At 36.0% G+C, this 21,342-nt stretch overlaps 1 protein-coding gene across 1 annotated transcript in view; it reads left to right on the top strand.

The window, feature by feature from the left end:
- LOC145691977 (protein takeout-like) overlaps window positions 1–10,685 on the top strand; it is a 40,130-nt gene extending 29,445 nt beyond the window's left edge. The window contains exons 4-6 of the mRNA XM_081767275.1: window positions 2,026–2,159; window positions 2,596–2,748; window positions 10,415–10,685. Of these exons, the coding sequence (XP_081623401.1) occupies window positions 2,026–2,159; window positions 2,596–2,748; window positions 10,415–10,569 (442 nt within the window). The 3' untranslated portion in view covers window positions 10,570–10,685. The remainder of the gene's footprint in view (window positions 1–2,025; window positions 2,160–2,595; window positions 2,749–10,414) is intronic.
- Window positions 10,686–21,342: the final 10,657 nt, after the last annotated feature.

Here is a 21,342-nt window from a genome sequence, read left to right on the forward strand (position 1 = left end):
CCAGAATATTTCTAAATTCTGGAATTTTGTAAATTCCGAATTTTTCCGAATTTCGGAAGAATTTTTCCGAATTCTGGAATCGTTCCAAATTTCGGAGTCTTTCCTAAATCGGAAAATGAAATTTCCGATTTCGGAAAATAAATATTCCGCAATCGGATTCCGGAAAATTTTAGCGATCCCTAGTAAGTATACAATTAATTCAATCTAGCCACAGAAACATAGATCTGTACATTTTTGAATATTTTTGTGATAAAGAGAATGATATGAAACAGTTATTTTCGTTTTTAAATACAAATAACTAACATTAATTTAAACAAAACAGTGCAAAATGACAAAAAAGTAGTTTTGGAACACAGAACTTTGACAGATAATGTTTACGTGTATGACAAACGTCTCAAAAGTGCTTTCAAGTGCGTGGAATTGTCGGTACAGGCGTGTGTGTACGTTCATATCCCAAAATATTTTTCGTAAACCGAGGGAAAAGTTGTTCACAAACCTTCTTCTTAAACAGAATTGCTGGCAAACCAAGGGGTTCATAAATCGTGGATCCCCTTACATATACATAGCGTATTAGGCAAAAAGAAACATAAACAAAAATAGTATAAACAAAAACAGTATAGGTTCTCAAACTTGTTGTTACTGCGACCCAATTAAATAATAAAAAGCATTTTGTGGCCCACCTACTTTTATTCATAATACACACTGACATTCTACGTAATGGTGATGTATTTCAAAGTAACTAAATTTTGTAAATCTTACCTCTAATAACAGTCATTCAATAACAGTCTGTATGAGTGATTAACATGAAATTTATTTGGGGATATATCCCCAAATGAATACTACAAAGTAGAGCTTTATGCTTAACTTTTAAATAAATCAAAATTTAATTGCTAATGTCTATCGTAAGTATCTCATTTTCAAACTAAATTGTAATATAAATTTCTGAATCTAATGATCCTGTCTGTATGAGAGTATCAGTTAGTGACGATCGAGCAAGTGTAATGTAAATTCTTTCTTAGTAACTATATTATATGAAATTGTACGCATGCGCAAGAAAGGTTAAAGTGTTTCTATAGAAAGATAACCAGAGCTAACACTACCCCCGACGCAATGCTCTACCCCGTGACAGATTTTGACTCACCCACTCTCTTTCCATCCTAATTCAGCATGTTTTCTGACTGTACAACAGGGCAGGGCTCTGAGTAACCACTTACTTTTCACCTATTAACAAGTGCTTCCAATTTTCATTTTCTGAATAGTACTTCACAACATATGCTTCTGCAATAAAATACAATTTTCATAATGAAAACGAAAAATTTCTCGCGACCCATCTAAAAACCGTGACACACTAATGAGTCTTGACTCACACTTTGAGAAACACTAGTATAAGATATTCGTAAGGCCATAGCGTATTCGGCAAAAAGCGAAGCGAACTTGAAATTTGGTTTAAGAACAATCTTCCCAAGAATATTTTGTTTGCCAAATTCGTTACGTTTCAATCTTTTCCATTGTTCGGCATGCTGTGTGTAATTTAAGATCCTACGACATAGCTATAAAAATGCTTAAAAATATATTAAATTCAATATTAATGCGAACTTGATGAGGTTTTATTTTCTCCAATAATGCGTGGTAGAACCACGGTAGAGCCAGAGGTAACCACAGCATTCTATTATATTCTATTCTTAAAAACAAACTGTTCTACTTTCTCCCGGAACAACAGTGGATTCATCGGTGACTCGGGATACACCATTTGAAAATAACGAAAATATTACTTGTCAGAACGAATGCAATAAACAAAGTCTAAGCAATAGATACAATTTAAGGTAACTATAAAATAGAAACTTTAAGGAAATGAACTTAATTAGGGAAGTTTCTTTACTGGTATAAAGGCAAAAGAAAAAAAACACTTGTAACACTGCTATAACGGAAATGATAAAAATATAACCATGCATGTTTTATGGTAGTTATACGTACAGCGAATTTATTACATTATCGAATCTTAATTAGAGTTATTACTATTTCTAGTGTGGATCTCGATGCTTCTCGAATCGACGTGACTATAAATATCCCACAATTCGAAATTATTGGTCCATACAAGATCGCTGGCAGGGTATTTTTGTTACCGGTTACTGGGTCAGGAATGGTTAACATTACTTTGCGTAAGTATATGGGTTCTTTATAAATCTTCTGGTTAACCTCAAACTCTATTATTATTATTATTATTATTATTATTATTACTTTCTATAGTTTCTTTTACCAATAATCCGAGTATTCTAGTGAAATAACACTTAATTGTACTTAAGAGTTTTAATGCTGTATATGCTTTCTCATTTATTATTAAGATAAGGGTCGTTAACATATTTAAATTTGAGCGTTAAAATTTGTGTAATGGGTTAGCGAGTGAGTAAAGTGAAAAGGAAATCTCAATGTAAATAATTACAAGATTAGATTAAGAGCGATTTTTTAAACCAATAGTTTACAACAAGCCGAAGGTTTTTGTCTTCGAACTATTACATCTAAATAAATATATGTAAGTGAAATCTGCATAATTTTTTCTGTGTAATTTGCATTTTGTTGTCCTTTTATCCGTTTCAGCAAATGTGAAGATGGAATGCAGTATTCATTTCTTTAAAATCACAAAGGAAGATGGACAAGAATATCTGAAAGTAAATAGAGTCGATCCAAAGATGGATGTTCCGAAAGTAGCCATCTATTTTGATAACTTGTTTGATGGAGACAAAGTTCTAGGTAAGAAAAACAAAATATATTAAGTTGTTATTCTCAGAAAAGTAAGTATATTTAAAATATTGAATATTTTATTTGAAGATTACGTGATAAAATACGTAAGCACCGCACAAAACTTAATGAATGGAAACGTTAATTTTACTTTCTTAACATTCTCTGCAGTAAGAAATGCACACTTTTGGGGCAAAACTATATTGTTTCCTGCCGTCATTCAGTGTGAAAGCATACCCAAGCCATCAAGTTGATAATGAATTGAGTTGATTTTGAGTTTAACGTCCCTTTCAGCAGCGAAGTTTTGTGAGACGCGAAATACTGATTAACGTAGAATACGAAACGCATGAGCTCCCGCCAGGAATCGAACCCGGGTCTCTCATGCCAAAGCACGTACGCTAGCTGCTTAACCCTTTGAAATTCCTGCTTTTTAGGGTAAATTATAGACTTTCAGTCAAGCGGCTATAACATCATCCCTATTTATTGTAGGATCATGGTTCATACATTTTTTTTTTTTTTTACAATAGGCCAACCTTTCAAATGGTACCATTTGAATTTCCCTGTCATGTAACTGAGTCGAAAAATTCTGAGAGAAATCAGGATCTTTCTCTGAATTCTTTTTTCAAATGTTGAGCCCCACTGGACCCATCTGTGTAACGCAGAGATCTGCAAATCAACTGGGTTTCAAACTTCTGTATTTTGAATAGTAATGGCTTGAAAAATATTTACCAATAATCCTCACAATGGCCAAGATTTGCACAAAAGACCCTGATCTCAGGTAAAAAATTTCCTGACACATCCCTATTTATCCTAAGGTCCAGTTTTGTACCTCATTCTCTTCAGAATAGAGCAGCCTTTCAAACGGTATGACTCACATGTCTCAATCATGTACCTGAGGTGGGAAAACTCGGGAAGAAAAGGATGTTGTGGTTAAAATATCCCTCTTTTAAATGTTTAGCCCTCTGGACCCCCTCTGTGTTAACGCAGAGATCTGAGAAAATTTGATAAATACTACTTGGTAAACTGAATATTTGTGCAAAATTTCAATCTTCTACGTGCAAACGTAAGCCTGCCATAAAATAATGAAAATAGACCTAAAAATGTTTTCAGGATCTAAGGTAAAAATTTCCTGATACATACTATTTATCCTAGGATCATGGTTCGTCCTTCATTCTCCTTAGAATAGAACTGCCTTTCAAACGGTGCCATACACATGTCTCCATATGTATCTGAGGCGGGGAAATCCCATTTTTAAAACTTTTTGCCCCTCTGGACACTCTCTGTGTTAATGCAGAGATCTGAAAAATATCTGATACTACTCGGAAGACATAATGTTTGTGCAAAATTTCAATCTTCTAGGTAAAAAGGCAAGCCCGCCAAAATTAATATACTCAACAATATCCCAGATTCCCGTATAAAACAGGATAGATTTCCTGAGACATCCCTATTTATCCTAGGATCATGGTTCGTACATCATTATCTTCAGAATAGAACAGCCTTTCAAACGGTACCATTCACATGTCTTCATCATATATCTGAGGCGTGAAAATTGCAAAAAAAGGGATTTTTTGGTTATATATATGTATATATATATTAACTTTTTGCCTCTCTGGAGCCCTCTTGCGTTAACGCAGAGATCTGAAGAAAAGACGATTAATAGATTAACAAATTTCAATCTTCCAGGTGCAAAAGTAAGCCTGCCAAAAAGTAATAAAAATAGGCCTAACAAAAAATATATTTTTAATGTTATGACGTCATCACCTCCTATGTCTCAACGCAGAAAGGTGTGAAACCATACGTAAGATGTTCTACAGTGCCTCTAGATTTGAAAAAAATAAATAAAAGAAAAATGAAGTACAAAGCTTTATTTGGTTCTTTTCAAATCGACTAATGATGAGACTACTTTAGTACATAAAAATAGATACTGGAACGGTTATCCAGGAAGGATCTCTACCAAATTGATATATTTATTTCATAAATTACTCCCAGCCTCCACGAACAATATTCGACAATAATTAGCATTGAAGGGGATAAGATACACACATCAATTGACACACCTATTCGTAACAGTGACGGACATTATCCTTGTAATATGGTCCGAAGTGACCGAAGAGTTCCTACTTATTTAATATATTTAATATATATGGAATTACTTCAAAAGGAGCTGTCAAATGTAGAAAAATTTGATTTTTAGAAGAAAAATCATACTCACCGTGTGATCATATAGCAAACGCCATCTTTGAGCTTTGGTACAAATTACAAGCAAACAGACTGGCATTTAGATTGTTTAGATTACGGATTCCCATTGGTAAGCATATCTATCATCCAATATTTTGCAAAAATTGACTGCTCCTTCAGAACCAATACTCGCACGGTACATATACGTGTAAAGTGAGAAATGATTTTGTGACTACAGTCTAGAGAGCTACGGAGAGAGAAGTTATCAGAAACCTTGTCCCTGCAACAGAAGAGTAGTAATTGTAAATATTTGTGTTATAGGAAACGTTGCTATAAATTACTATATTATTAATATCTTAAGGGAACCTAAAAGTAGGTGCAGCTAGTAATTATTAAGAGCTTTAATTTAACACGAACCATAAACAGTGGCGGATCTAGAAGATGAAAACTGAGGGTGGACAGTAAGAACCCAGACCAATGATAGGTATATATTATGACATCACTATAAACTTTCAAAAATATATAAATAATAGCTTTAACTATTTTTGTCACTCGAAAACTGAAAGAGCCCAGGCCCCCGGCCCTGGGCTAGGTCTGCCACTGACCCTAAATAGTTTTAGTTATATACCTCAGGTTTATGAAGTTTTTATTTTCTTCAGCTTATTAGTTCAATGTAAAGACCAGGTATGTAGCTGTCTCGATGGAAATTTCATGGGGTATTAAAGTCGAAATTCATTATATTAATAATCCCAAAACTCCGTAAGGAAATAGTTGTTTTGTTCAAAATAATTGATAGACCCATGATATACATAATGAAAACTGTATGTGACTCATGTTAAATAAACCAAGTATCCCCTCTGTTTCCAATACATTTTTCGGCAATATTGAAAACAATTGAATCAGTTTTGAGAGATAAAAGTTGAATCAACAATTAGAGAATAAATAATTCGTTGAATCAATAACAGTGAGTAATAGATTTTTAATTTTTGTCCATTCCTTAACTAAATTAATCCTGTACAATGTTTTACAGCTGTAAATGGAATATTGTTGTGTCAGACCAGTTTTGAAAAATGTTAACTCTTTGGTGCCATGAGGTTGAAACTCGTAGCGTGATTCTTGAACGAACTGGAAATAGAAGGATGGGACAATAGAACAATATAACAATACATATTGTCTGCTAATAGTGTACTTTTAAATAATCCTAAAAATCAGTATGCAAATGGAAGAATAGTAATGTTTTCTCAGGAAGAAGATTAGATCCTATACTAACACTCACAAAACATGGTGGGTAACACTATGGGAACCATAGTTCATAGCCACGTAGGTCTAAAATAAAAGGACTCCAATTGAATGATTGAAACATACCGTAACCACCCAAGTTAGTTTTAACGCGTTCTCTCCGGCAGTGTAAAACTGAGTTTGGATCTCAGGGCTATACGAGTCACCGTGTGCCTCGTCCTGCTTTGACGTAATGTAGCTTCAGATTCTGTTAAAAGATGGCTGAAGTGTGAATTTGAAATACCGTGTCCTCATCTGTGGAGAGAAGCTCAAAGTAAGATCGCAGAGCCACCGGTGTCTCGTAACGCAGGGAACATGTTAAAAAACAAATGATTTACGTAGAATAAGATATTTAGTAATGTAACTGTACATCTACTTATAGTAATATATATATATAAAAAAACAGAGTTGTGAACATGCATGTACTTCAATAGAGTTTGATACACGAATCGTTAATAGTTATCACCTTTTATTGGCATTCCTTTTCCTAGTAACACCTTCATTTTCTCGTTTTAATTTCCAATAGCAGTTTGGTTCCATAGTGATCCCTCGTTTTCCCTTATGCCTTTCTTCCAACAAACGAATCGTATGATGAAATATTTAATCGTTCTCACCCGACACTGCACCTCATTTCTCAGGAATGAAGTCCAAATGACTATAAATGAAGCTTAAGACTATATTACAATCCATTTTTTAAAGAACTCAATTAGTACTTTAACATTTGCCCGTCCACATGAGGGAAAATATAGTGTTAAAAGTCCCTTTTCTCTCCATTTTCGGGAAAATGAAGACTGATACAAACAAATGAGCTACCTTTCCTGTTACAGTCAGTAAATATCGTCCAGGAAAGAAATTTTGTGTATCTTAGTGCAATTAGTGAATAGTTTGCTGCATTTGAATATTTTGTTTTATCCATTGTGCAGAACTCTTAATTTTACCCTTTAGAAGCATGCTTCCAATAATAAAACTTTTACAAAAGGGGAAAAAAATGACAAGCGTGCAGGGATTATAAGTATTGATCCAATTTGTCTATAGACAAAGTCTGAAAATTCGTATCTTGAAGCTGATTCAATTATAGCGAACATTGTCGCTCCCTACAAAATACAGTCGACCCACGGGTTATGAACTTCATTCATCCTGTAATGCTGTTCTTCTTTCCTCGTTTAAATTAATGTAAATATAATTTGTTTTTCCTGCCATAGAAAGATAGTACTGAATGTACTTTATAACCATATATATATACTTTATAACCATATATATGCTTCCTTTCGGTGTTATAGCCTGCCGAAAATATGAAAAACTGAACTTTAAAGATTCATTGCTACAAAACTATAGGATCTATCGTAGTCGGGTCAAGACTTCACTTAGGAACTAATATGCCCTCTATCCAAAAATACATAGGTACATATTTGAAAATTCTAAGGTACTCACGCAACAATTTTTATAGAGGCAGTTTGGCTACGGGTATATAATTTGAAGTACTCACCAATTATCTCTATAAAAATTGTTGAGGAAGCTCCTTAGGATTCTGAAACATGTATATTTGGATAGGGCACATACTAGTTTCTAAGTGAAGTCTTGACACAACTACTGTACGTCCCATAGTCTTGGAGCTATGGACCTTTTAAGTTTTCGGCAGCCTGTAACTCCGAAAGGAAGCATTTGTGCACCCTGGTTGGTCTATACTTTTTGTGTTATCTTGGTGTCAGGAATCATCTCCCAAAGGTTGTCGGTATTGTTTTGAAACACCCCATATATATATATATATATATATATATATATATATATATATATATAAAAGTACTTTCCTCTTATGAAGAATATAGAATGAAAGTAACATTATCTTTCTTAAAGACATGTAAGTAATATTAAATTAGACAAAACTGTGTAAAGGGTTAAAAAAAACTAGGGATGGTCACGAGTCGAGCTTTATTGAGTTCGAACTGGACACGAGTTTCGAATCGAGTCAAAGGTAATTTTCTCAGTCGAGTTTCGAAAGGAGTCGAGTTTGATATATGGCTCGCTCGTTCAGTTCGTTTTAATTCGTTTTGAAATCATGGCCTGATTAGACTGGAAATCGAAAGCCATGAGCAATGTAAGCAGAAATGTGGAATATTTTTAGTGTTGCTCGCAACAGGGGTGCATCTCATCTAGTACTTTTAGTGCATCTTGAGGGGTTCTTTATAACGAGACAGTCTCAAATATCCTGAGCACCAATATAAGTATATACTGTAATTCTTACCATACAAACAGACCTGTACGGTTGAATTTTTGAGCCGCAGCAGAATCCCAACCCGGACAGTGATGTTAACCGGCTCTGCTCGGTTCAGCTGACCGAATAGCTCGAGCCAGCTCGGTTGGGATGAGCCACGAGTTCGGCACAATTGAGCCGATGGCTTCAGCCGGCTCGGTTGGGACAAGCCATTGACTCGGCTCAATTGAGCCCATGGCTCGAGCCAGCTCGTTGGAATGAGCCACCGACTCGGCTCAGGTGAGCCATCGGGTCAAGTCTGCTCCGTTCAAACGAGTTCATCGGCTCGTTTCGGTTCGGCTAAAATGAGCCGATGGCTGGACCTATCACTAGTGAGCGGTTCGGTTCGGTTCGATAGTAAATAGTTGTGGGCCGAGCCGCTCGAGCTATGACAATCCTAAACAATGTGCTAGCAGTTTTGAACATATCTGGCCGGCGCTCTATAACTTTGAACAACGTTTGGCTCGAGCCCGAATACTTGTTCCTCCGGAATTCAAACCCAGAACTTCATCAGCGATGCCCTTGAATCCTGAAGACTTCTCGATGACCGAGATATGCAGTCAACCAGCTTTTAGTATTGAGATAGATATCACCTATGTTTCTACGTTATACACGATGTTGTTATAATAATAATAATAATAATAATAAAATAATAATAATAATAATAATAATAATAATAATAATAATAATAATAATAATAATAATAATAATAAAATAATTATAGTCGTAGTATCATTGATAATTATATTGTCTATTAAAGAAAATACTTGAAAGTACACACAGAATTTAGCTTGATTTGGCTCCTTTTGGCTCGACTCGACTCGAAACTCGATCCGAATTCGAGTCGCGTTTCAAAGAAAATTCGCTCGAACTCGATTGTTCTCATCCCTTAAAAAAAAGCTTAAAACAGACTAAAGAGTAGCTTTTAAACTCAGAATTCTGATAGATATGTTTATAGCAAAAACATAAAAGCACTACTATCCACGTGGCATTGTGGGTACAGTGGTGTGCGTCCGACCGAATTTCTGGAATATTGTTCGTAAACCGAAGGAGAAATGTTCACAAAATTTGCTCGTAAACTTGGTTTCACTGTATATTACACAAAACAGAGGAAACATTCTATAATCTGTTTGTGTTTGGTACTGCTTTAAAGTCACCTTAATCAATGCCAGCGATAACACTACCAGGGTTGCCAACCGTCCCGATTCTGTCGGGACTGTAACGATTTTTGACTTATTTGTCCCGCGTCTGGACCGAACACTCGCTGGGGCGCATATTGTCCCGATTTATCAATTTTCTAAGATATTGTACTGGGCCATTTTTACAAAGGAATAACTTATTCTTTTAGACGCACAGTTTTATGAATGGAATCAATTCTACATCATTTTCTCCCTAAACTTTGTTTATATTAAATAATTGCAGTTGTTTTGGTTTGAATTTGTTGCATACATTGCTTATACCTAGTGATGAGCAGTGGGTGCGAAAATAAAAAAATACGGTGCAGCAGTCATTCTGAGTCGTGTTATTCAGCTGATTATTTGCATGGTTTTCAACGACTCACCGTACGTGTAGTTGTTTCCGGAATTGGCAGGGGGTGGAAGGGATCAAACATCGATTGTCCCGTCCCGATTTTTTCCTAAGAAAAGTTGGCAACCCTGAACACTACTGATCTGTCAAGACAAAAGAATAAAGTGATTTTCTTCTATTAACGTCACTAAAGAAGATTGTTTTTGTCAATCAGTTTCATTGCTTTCATTTCTCATGTCATAAACAGCATTCATTTAGCCTACGTTCGCTTCAGAAACTCATTTGAGCTTGAGGAAAGGGGTTGTAATAGAATTTTACACAAATAGATGGACCCACACGAGTTACTACTTCCTCAGACTGCTTTTTGTGTATACTAGAGTAATAAATTAACTTTTATTTATTATAATTGTGTATTAAACTATGTTTTCTTATTTTATTTTGTAGGTACCTATATGAACTTCATAATAAACCAGAATTGGAGGTACATATTACCTGAGATTAAGCCATCGTTGGAAGAAGCAGTTGGTGAAATTATGCAACAAGTTTTACACGATTTCCTTATCACCATACCTTATGACGAATTGTTTCCTCAAATGTAAATACCAAATTGCACTTTATCATTTTCATTAAATTTTGTTAGTCTTGCATTGTTAGAAATATTGGTGTATAATTTCCTGGAAAGGAGATGTCACTTTAAAGATAATAAATTCAGTACAACAACTATATATTGAAGAATTCTTATATTAATAAATCCTGAACTTTTCTATTAATTACATTTTAAATATTTTAGATATCTTTCACGGAAAATGATTAATAATTTTGTTTTCGAATGCGGGAGAGCCAAACTTAATACCTGACGAGATAAATACATTTAATACGAGATAAATACATATTTGATATCCGCATGCAAAATCTCAGTGTGAAACAGCTATGGTTCAACTGAATCTTGGGCTATAAAATCAGAATCAATACAAGAAATCAGCGATACGTCAATGACTTTGGGATCGTCCACACAGATATTACATAACGGCGCAGGGGGTTCGGCCTTGCGTTACAAAGTATGACAAGGGGAGAGGAGGGGGTTTACGTCCTTGTTACGTAATGTGTTTCTTTTTTTTTTTTTTTTTGCTGATTTTTATTTTTATTCTCAGGTTTAGATGCAATCTTTTAAACAAGTAATTTTATTCATTTTTCTTTTTTATAAATAAACATTTCTATTGTTTTGGGAAATTCTGAGCATATAGCCTATGTAAATTGAATCATGCAGAAGGGATTCGAAGACTGCTGGACACCAGCTTGACTGGTGACGAACACTTCGTGTATTACAATACAACAAAACTCCGTTTTATGACTATCGGAGCACTGCACTTATGGCACACGCTTTTCTGATGTTAGTTGTTAGTGATCATAACTACTGCTTGAAAAATGCCCTCGTGTTCCCACTCGTTTCGCTATTTATCAGAATATTATTAAAAAATTTGGAGTTGAATCTTTACCCCACTTTATTCTTCTAAGGGTGTGAAACAGAACAGTCTTTTTCATGAAATAATATTTTCCGCGATGGAACAATCCACGATTTGGAGAAAAATATAACATTAGAAACCTAATTCGTGGAATATTCATCTCGTACTGAATTTTTGTACTTTTGGATTTGAATATTTCTGGACAAATCGAGTTTATTCGCATTCTGTCACTAATTAAAGAAAGGAAGCATTTTAAAAGGGGTAAACCGAAGTCCAAATTTCAAAGAAGATGCTCGAAGCTTGTTCTCAAAGATGTCCCTGCTCCTTCACGTTTACAGCCACTTCGAATCTGTGGTCGACGAGGAAGAGAATTTCATTCCATCGTCAACGCTAGCGAACTTCAAATACACGAAATATACTGGATCCCGGAAAATGAGGACTATGTCAGTTATTTACTTTCTGTTTCACCTGCATTTTCGGCAGTATTTTCTTCTTGCAAATCATCGATGACCTAAACGGATGGATGCAATCTCCTTGGGAAAACGACAGTATGCAATTTCGAAGAAATAAAACTAATTAATTAAACAACCTTATGGAGTTAAAATATTGCGGTACTACCATTTTCAAACAGTTTGATTTATTGGCGAAAACACTACAAATATATTCAGAATACGAACATTTTTTACTAAAAAGTTGCAAAAATAGTTTTTGGTTGTAATAACCCGCAAAATAAGCAAAATTTTGCAAATGGGCAAATGGAAGACCAACACTAAGATCCAGGTGGTCTTGGTCTTGGTCTTGCACATCCAGTCTTGGTCCTGCTCTTGCACTGGAACACTTGGTCTTGGTCTTGCTTGCAAGAGTCTTGCAAGACTTGCTTATTAGAAATATCCTTTTCATAGGTAAATTTTACTCTTGATATAAGGGATAATCAATTCTACAATGCGCCAATAGAGCGGAAATACAATATATGTTTCTAAGTGTAATGCAGTTTACCTTCGTGTACGTATGATGATAGTGTACAACATAGGTGATGACCTTTATTGTTTTAATGGGTGCCCACGTTTCACTACTTATAGGATAAATCACAACGTTTCGTAATTTTTAAATATTTTTTAACAGATCCAACACTCCACTGGTTCATAAATTGGGGAGACTACCCCTGAGACGCATGAAAAAAAATCAAGACGGCACAGATTATTGAAATATCATGAATTGCAAAATTATGTTTATACTCTAAAGGCGTCAGATTTTTCTTTTTAACCACGATTAGCTAATCCTTGTGTTGAACAAACTTCCAAGTAAATATTGAAATTTTGTTTTACTGATTCCAATATGTACTCTATGAGACATAAACATGGACATTACGTAAGGGCGATGAAAAAATTGCAGGCTTTCGAACTGTGGGTATGGAGAAAAAAGGAGAGAATTAGTAGTGTTGGACGGAAAACGAATGAGGTGTTATAAATATTAGGAGTAGGGGAGAAAAGAAAAATTTTAGATATTGTCAAGAGGAGGAAGAGAAATTGGTTGGAATATTGGCTGAGGAGGGTCTGTATTATGAGGGACGTAGTATGGTGGAAGGAAAGAGGGAGGGTGTGAAGGAGACTGTAGTTGAGGGAAGGTATTAAAACAGAAAATTGCTACGTCAAGACGAAGAGGCTAACTGAGGACCATGGTACAACGAAGCTTCTCAATGGCAACAAGTAACCTGCCAATAATGGCAGAATAGCTATGATGATGATGATGATGATGATGTGTTTAGCAACATTGACCAAACAAGAGAGAAAAAATTAAAATAATTATTATAACCAAACCTCTTAATATATTAGAATAATTCGAGTGAAAACTGAAAACGACTCAATGTCTATGTCTTTTGTGTAAACTCAATCCTCATAAATATTTTTGACCTATATTAGAAATACAAAATAACGGCATCAAACTCCAAGTTATTTGAAATAATCGTACAAAATCAGTCTCAGTTGTGAAAATGGATTACAAGCATATATTAAAAAAAAATAATGTTTCGTTAGTCACTTTTTATTATTACTAAAGCGCCCTCTGATATCGATCATTTTCGATGATTTATACATTTCTCTCCCCTCCTCCTCCTCAAGTTACGGGGCTGAATTTAGATTTAAAAGACATCAGAAGTGTCAGTGTTCATCTCAGAGACCCCCGAAAACTATGAATTCGGCACTGGTAAATATCGGTCATTTTCAATAAATTTATATATCTCTTCTTTCACCATGTTGCGAGGCACGGCATCGGAAGTGCCATTGTTCATCTCAATGACCTCGGAAACCATGGATTTGACATTGATAATGATCACTTTTGATAATTTTTATATGGCTATCTCCTTCTTCCACCTACTCCTAGTTGCGGTGCTGAATTTGCATTTAAACGGGATCGTATCACTGTTCACCTTAGCGACCCCGAAAACTGGATTCGACACTAATATTTGGTCATTTTGATCATTTTTATGTATCTCCTTCTCCCCCAAGTTACTGAATTTGGTCCTAAACGGTATCGGAAGTGTTAGTATTCAACTCAGCGACCTAGAAAACTATGGATTCAACTCTGGCATTCGTCATTTTCGATCATTTTTATATATCTTACCAAACCACCTCATCCAGAAGTACCTAACATTGGAACATTTAACCAGGACGATGGATTTACAGTATCACCTATCTTGACATACATAAAACCTTTCGACCCAGAAGTAAGATATCAACTAAGTAGTACGCAACAGTTGCGGGCCCAACAATTCCTCCAATATGTTTTACACCAACCGCTAATCTCAATTTAAATATAATTCATGGGCACAAGCGCGACACTTCAGCAACCAAAGCTTTTCTTATCTATCTGTCATAAAGGAATAGAAAGCTTGACCTAACCTAATAAATAGAACAAATCGTAAAATATATAGTAAAATTGTTCATTTTTGTGTAAAGGATAAATAATTCATAACGAAGTAATGTAAATATATGATCGGCTTGAGAGCCTGCCTTGTACAAAATTTACCATTTTTCTTTTGCTTGTTTGTCCATAAGTGAAAGGATATAATGAAATGCAACTTACCACAATCGTAGATAATATTGTTCTACAATAGGAAATATGAACCTGAAGTTTTCAGTCTTGCCATCCATAGAAATTACAGTGTTACCAGAATAACAACTCCCTTAAAATCTAAGTGAAGGCAGCGACTAGAGGAACGAACTCAACTGCATTTGGTGACATATCACGTTGTTTTGGTTTCCTGTGAACCACCTTTTAAATAACATGATTTAATTTTAATAACTGTATGTTAAAACTATTTTGTTTATTAGAAACTAAATACAACCATTATTTAAAAAGTAGTTCACAGGAAACCAAAACAACATGATAGGTAACCAATTACAGTTGAGTTCGTTCCTCTAGTCGCTGCCTCAGCTTAAATTTGAGGGGCGTTGTTATTCTGGCAACACTTTAATTTCAACGGATGGCAACACTGAAAATTCTTCAGGTTCATATTTTCTGTTGTAGAATAACATTATCTATAATTGTGGTAAGTTGCACTTCATCATCTCCTTTTTACTTATGAAAAACAAGCAAAAAATATGGTAAATTTTGTATTATTTTTAGTACGGTAGACTCTTAAAGTTACAATGTAGGTACATCATTAAAACATTACACAGTATCAGAAACCATGTTCAGATAAGCCACTCTGTTAACGAAAACGTGAAGTATGTCAGAGCTTCGTTAAACCGCGAATAGATGACAGCGGAAGTTCTAGTGATCAAGGAAACAGCTGTTTCGTATATTACGGTGTGAATGACACTTACACACCATTGTGTTTGAATATGCAATAGCAGCCTGATTTTCATGCTTTTGTATAACTGATGGCCCGACAATTCTCTCGTCATGACATTAGCATGCCTATCGAGCAGTGTTTATTTTCCTATTGATATTTATCTACTGAAATATATACACTTTCTACTGACTACTTTGAAAACACACTTGTTCATTAAATAACCCGTAAAAAGATAATTTACGCACGCCTCTTCCCAAGATATATTTCTTCAATAAGTGTAGTAATGATATTTTACCTATCGAAAATTCAGTTCAAGAGAAAGATAAGTTGGATTTGCCTTTCTAGTGGTAAAACGAAGGTGAGGTGATTTTGAGTTTAACGTCCCGTTCAGCGGCGAGGCTATATGAGACGTTGACCTAATGATTAACGGGCACTGTAACCAATAACCGTGAAAATAAGTGCCTCCTACCATAAAAAATATACGGTTTACCGTTTTTCTAAAATAATGGTAGGAGACCGTTTTCCTGTCAGGTGTTTGTGTCGGGCATGCGCATTGGAGAGAAAAAGCACATGTTCGAAGCGAGCATTGGTGACGCGTAGATTCGGATGTGTTGTGCTTTGTTTTGTTTTGTTTCTTTCTTTTGTTTGTTTGTTTGTTTGTTTAGTGTGTGGTTTTCTGGTGTGATATATACTATACAGTAGGCTTACTACTGTTGTAGATATCCTGGAAATTCAACATTAAGCAAGGTAATGTATGGGAAAGCACCATGTTAATATTTGAACTTTGTTCAGTGACAAACAAAACTTTAGTTGGCTATCGTGGCAAGCAGATCGCTCCAAAGTGCAACGATTCGAAACCAAGAAGCTGCTGGATGTATAAAGTCTTATGATAATGTAGCCAACTACGAGGGGTTTGTGAAGCTAGAATTAGAATTACAATGTTGAAATACTTAAAAAAAATATTAAAAAAACTTTTAGGAAAAGTGCTTCGTAGTTTACCGTAACAGTATTACATAAATTGTGTTGCATCAACTGGAATTTTTTATGTTACAGAAACAAAAGTATACTGTCACTCATGTGTGCCCGAAGGAGGGGCAGGGGGTCGCTCCCCTAGCTAGTGAAAACGTATTAAATTTCTTAATACAAATAAAAAAATATCAGGGTATATAGTAACCAGGGAGTTGAGTCCCCTAGAAAATTTTCATCGGGCGCCCTTGCTGTCATTATTTTTTCTGGATAAATAAATTGTTAGATTTGAAAAATATTTCTGTAAATGTTTTTATCTTTAATTTTGTTCTGAGTACCTTAATCTGTTCTGGTGTCTTGTTAATACATTTGAGCGTTTAATAGTGTAAATATGCAAAAGTTCGATACTCTGGAAGTTTGGTGACTTTTTTTTTTTTTTTTTTTTAGCATTGATGCCACTGTTACATAATTATGCAAACACGTATTTATTAATTTGAGATAGCGGATACTGAATACTGTAGGCAGTGTTGTGAGAAGTCGTATGGTTTTACACTTGTTTAGTCGTACTTCTGGTCATTCTAAGCTATGTTGTCGAGTGCCTGCTTGTTTATCTGAAACCGTAATAATGCGACGAATCGCTGATTAGAATATTTGAGGTCTATTAATCTACTGGTACTCATAGCGAAAATACATGCAATAAAGCTAGTCTTAACACTGTAACAGAATATCGATTTATGAATATCTTAAAAGGGCATGGATGTTTGTTCCAAATACATCTTCAAAGCGTGCGAAAACTCAGCTATAATTTTTTTTTTTTTTGTATGTAATATCGAATCCTCTTCTGATGTTTTGTTCAATACATGACAAAATTAGTAATTTTGAAAAGAAAAAGCAATGTATGTTCAAGATGATATCAGAAAAAGGGTTCGATATTACAAACTAAGAATTAATTTCAACTTTTATTCTTATGGATATTATGCACGTCCTAGGTGCAACGCTTCTTTCGTTCACTTTTGTTTTCTTTAGTTAAGTATTCTTTAACAGCAGTGGACCAGTGTGCACTCTAGTTGCATCCATCCAGAAAAATTATTGCTAGCCAGTGTGTGTACTGATACAGTTTCCAGCAATTCGATGAAAATTGGGTCAATATATTGACCAGCAAGAATTCTTACTGGATCTAGCAAGAGGGCACAGGTGTGTTATTACCGTAAATCTTGTACGGTAATAACACACCTGTGCTTTTTTTTAAAAAGCGACCCCTAAAAATTACGGTAAATTACCGTAAAATATACGGTACCAAATTTGTTTCTAAACACGGTCAATATTATTTTGCTTCTAAATATACGGTCTGCCGTTTTTATGAAAAAACGGTGGTCCGTAAAATTTAGGGTAATCGGATGGCAGCGAGAGTTGACGGTAATCGGTCAGTAAATTTAAGGCGAAATTTTTTACAGTGGGGAATCCGAACTACATGAGCTCACACTGGGTCTCTCACGTCAAAGGCGCGTACGCTAACCGCTTAGCCACGAAGGAGCTCACATAGTAAAATGAAACTGAGTACTGACCTTTACAAACTCTTGCTGGCGTCGTTCAGCACTTTAGATGCATAATTTATATTTGCGACGTGTTCATAGCTGCATAGTCTGAGCGTGTATCAGATAAACCGTCAAAAAACAAGCGGTCTAATTAAGAGAAGGCAATAACATAAATGCATTCATAAGGCTTATCCACTTCATATCATTAATTATATGAAGTATTGTTTAAAGCACTGTTTTACTATTACCTCACTTAATTTGGACATTGAAAACATACACGTATAATAATAATGCAACTTCTTTATTAATCTGATGTGGACCTTCAACATTTTCGGGTTATTCGAACTTGAAAACGTATTCCTTACATTTGAAGTTCTACATTTGTTTTATAAATTTCTTTTCTTGTAACATATGACGTCCTAATATATATCATATGTTACAGGAAGCACTGACCATAATAGGGTGAGTCATTCCCGTGTAAAATTTGTTTTGAACAGACAGCGCCACCTATAAACAAACACCATTCGGTTTTGCAACTTCTCGGTTTGGAATTCGGTTTTGAGGCAAGAAAACAACATGAAGTCCCAGACAGCACAATGCACGTACAGTATCCGTATAGTACATGTACAATTGCACGGATGCAACATGTGCATCATCTGTATAAATGCACGCCTGTACATGTGATGCACATATACATGCCAGGTCCTATTCAACATCTTCACGTGCACAGAACATGTGCAACGTACACGTCCTGCACAAGTGATTTACACCTACCGCGCAGGTGATTTACAAGTAGCACGTATTCGATTTACATGTAGTTCACAGGTGATTTACATGTAGGACAGCGGTGATTTACACGTAGCACACAGGTGATTTACATGTAGCACACAGGTGATTTACACGCAGTAACCAGGTGATTTACACGTAGGACAGAGATGATTTACACGTAACACACAGGTGATTTACACGCAGTACCCAGATGATTTACATGTATGATAGAGGTGATTTGAAACAGTACCCAGATGACTTACATGTAGTGCACAGGTGATTTCCTCGTTCTACAGAGGTGATGTAAAAGCAAATTCGAGATGCAACGAAAAAAAGAAGTTTATATATTTGGTGTCTTACGCAGTAACACAATCTATAAGTGCGAAGACATCACCTTCAAAGTATATAACAAGTAACTAATAATTGTCTGTGAGAATTTTAGTTTTGGAGTTTATTATTTGCAACGAGCAAAGCGTTAGGTAGTATCTTTGACATGTTTGCCAAGTAACAAATAACGCAACATATTCTACTGTAATCGGTCACGAAAATAATTTTGCAAACCTATGAACTGTCTGACAGTAGTTACATCGGTACAATGCTGCCACCTGTTGATATTGTATCCTAGCTCAGTGGACGTTATGGAGTTTTTACAATCATTCAACTGTTATTCATCGAAAAGTCGCTATAACACCGCCTGGAGGAAAAACGACACCTACCAAAAATGGAGGTTACTTTCTGTTGATGAGAATGAGACTAAAAGAATGTAAGTAAAAGTATACACTTGCACGGTATTATGGACGTCTCATACACACGTGCAGTACCCGTGCAAATACCCATGTGCACACAACGGCTTAAGCACCGGTAATTTAAATGTGCTTCATCCACGCAAATGCACATGTGCACATCCACTGCTCAAGCATGGGTTATGCACATGCGCTGCATCCACGCAAAAGCACATGTGTACATAACGGCTACAGCACGGGTTATATAAATGTGTGCTTCATCCATGCAAATGCACATGTGCACATAACGGCTTAAGCACGGGTTACGTACGTGCGCTGCATCCATGTAAATGCACATGCGTACATAACGGCTTAAGCACGGGTTATATAAATATGTGCTTCATCCATGCAAATGCACATGTGCACATAACGGCTTAAGCACGGGTTACGTACGTGAGCTGCATCCACGCAAATGCACATGTGTACATAACGGCTTAAGCACGGGTTATATAAATATGTGCTTCATGCATGCAAATGCACATGTGCACATAACGGCTTAAGCACGGGTTACGTACGTGCGCTGCATCCATGCAAATGCACATGCGTACATAACGGCTTAAGCACGGGTTATATAAATATGTGCTTCATCCATGCAGATGCACATGTGCACATAACGGCTTAAGTACGGGTTCCGTACGTGCGCTGCATCCAGGCAAATGCACATGTGTACATAACGGCTTAAGCACGGGTTACGTGCATGCGCTGCATCCACACAAATGCACATGTGTATATAACGGCTACAGCACGGGTTATATAAATGTGTACTTCATCCATGCAAATGTACATGTGCACATAGCGGCTTTAAGCACGGATTCTGTACTTGTGCTTCATCCACGCAAATGCACGTGTGTATGTAACGGCTTAGGCACGGGTTATGTAAATGTGTACTTTATCCATGCAAATGCACATGTGCACATGCACGACTTAATCACTGGTTATGTACGTGTGCATAACACACGTAAATGCACATGTGCACATACACGGGTTATGTATGTGTGCTTCATCCACGCAAATTCACGTGTACGGCTTATGCATGGGTTATGTATGTGTTCATCATCCACACAAATGCACATGTGCAAATGTACGGCTTATGCATGGATAGTGCACATGTGTCGTACACGTACGTGTTGTCTGGGGTATGTGTGCACACGATGGCAAGTATAGTAACTACGCAAGAGTAGTAATTAAAGGCGTTTAATTAAAGACGTTCTTTATGTTGTTAAGAAAACAAATGGGGAACAGCCAGTGGCGTATTTAGGGGGTGGCTTCCGGGCTTAAGCCCCCCCGAAATCTTACTTAGTATAGTAAAGTAAATGAAATATCTTGCAGAATTTTCACATTTCCAGGCAAAGCCCCCCCCCCCCCCGAAAGTTAGCAAAGCCCCTCCCGAAACAAAATCGTAAATACGCCACTGGGAACAGCAAAAGTGTACATGCGGGTCTACAATAAGAACACCTCAATAAAGGCAAATCTGCATACTGCATGTGTTCTTCACTTTCATGTCCACAAAGATCAAGTCCCAAGTTGAAGGCTTCGTCAATCACGTTTAGGATTCTACCAATTTGAGATTCAACCTGATATCCTGGTATTTGCTGGGCATAACGAATCATCGGTTGATAAACTGGAGCTGACAGTTGATTATAGATTACAGAATGCATGTTCATTATGAAACATCTATCATATAACTTCACTAGAGGCTTATCAAAGCGTAAGTGAACATAATCGGTGATTCTCCTGGTGTAAATTTTGTATTGCCGACAAAAATTGACATCGAGAGGCTGCACATATTTGGTGGTCTTGGGAGGAATTATTTTCAAATCAATGTGTTTCTCAGCAATAGCCTGTGCGAGCAAAATGACTTCCTTATTACCAGACCACAAATCACAAAGTAATATAGAGTGTTCGTCCATATTTTTTTGCCAGAACACTAAAGAAAATGCTTCAGTTACTCTTTGGTCATTTTACAACTACTGCTAGCGTCGATAAACATATTTTGTGGACATCGTTGCTACACATTCACTGACACCTGTGGACCAAAGTGTCCTTGCGTCTCTTGAAAGCAAAT

The sequence above is a fragment of the Thermobia domestica genome, chromosome 8 (genome assembly GCF_964235325.1).
Source record: "Thermobia domestica chromosome 8, izTheDome1.hap1.1, whole genome shotgun sequence".
Taxonomy (NCBI): Eukaryota; Metazoa; Arthropoda; class Insecta; order Zygentoma; family Lepismatidae; genus Thermobia; species Thermobia domestica.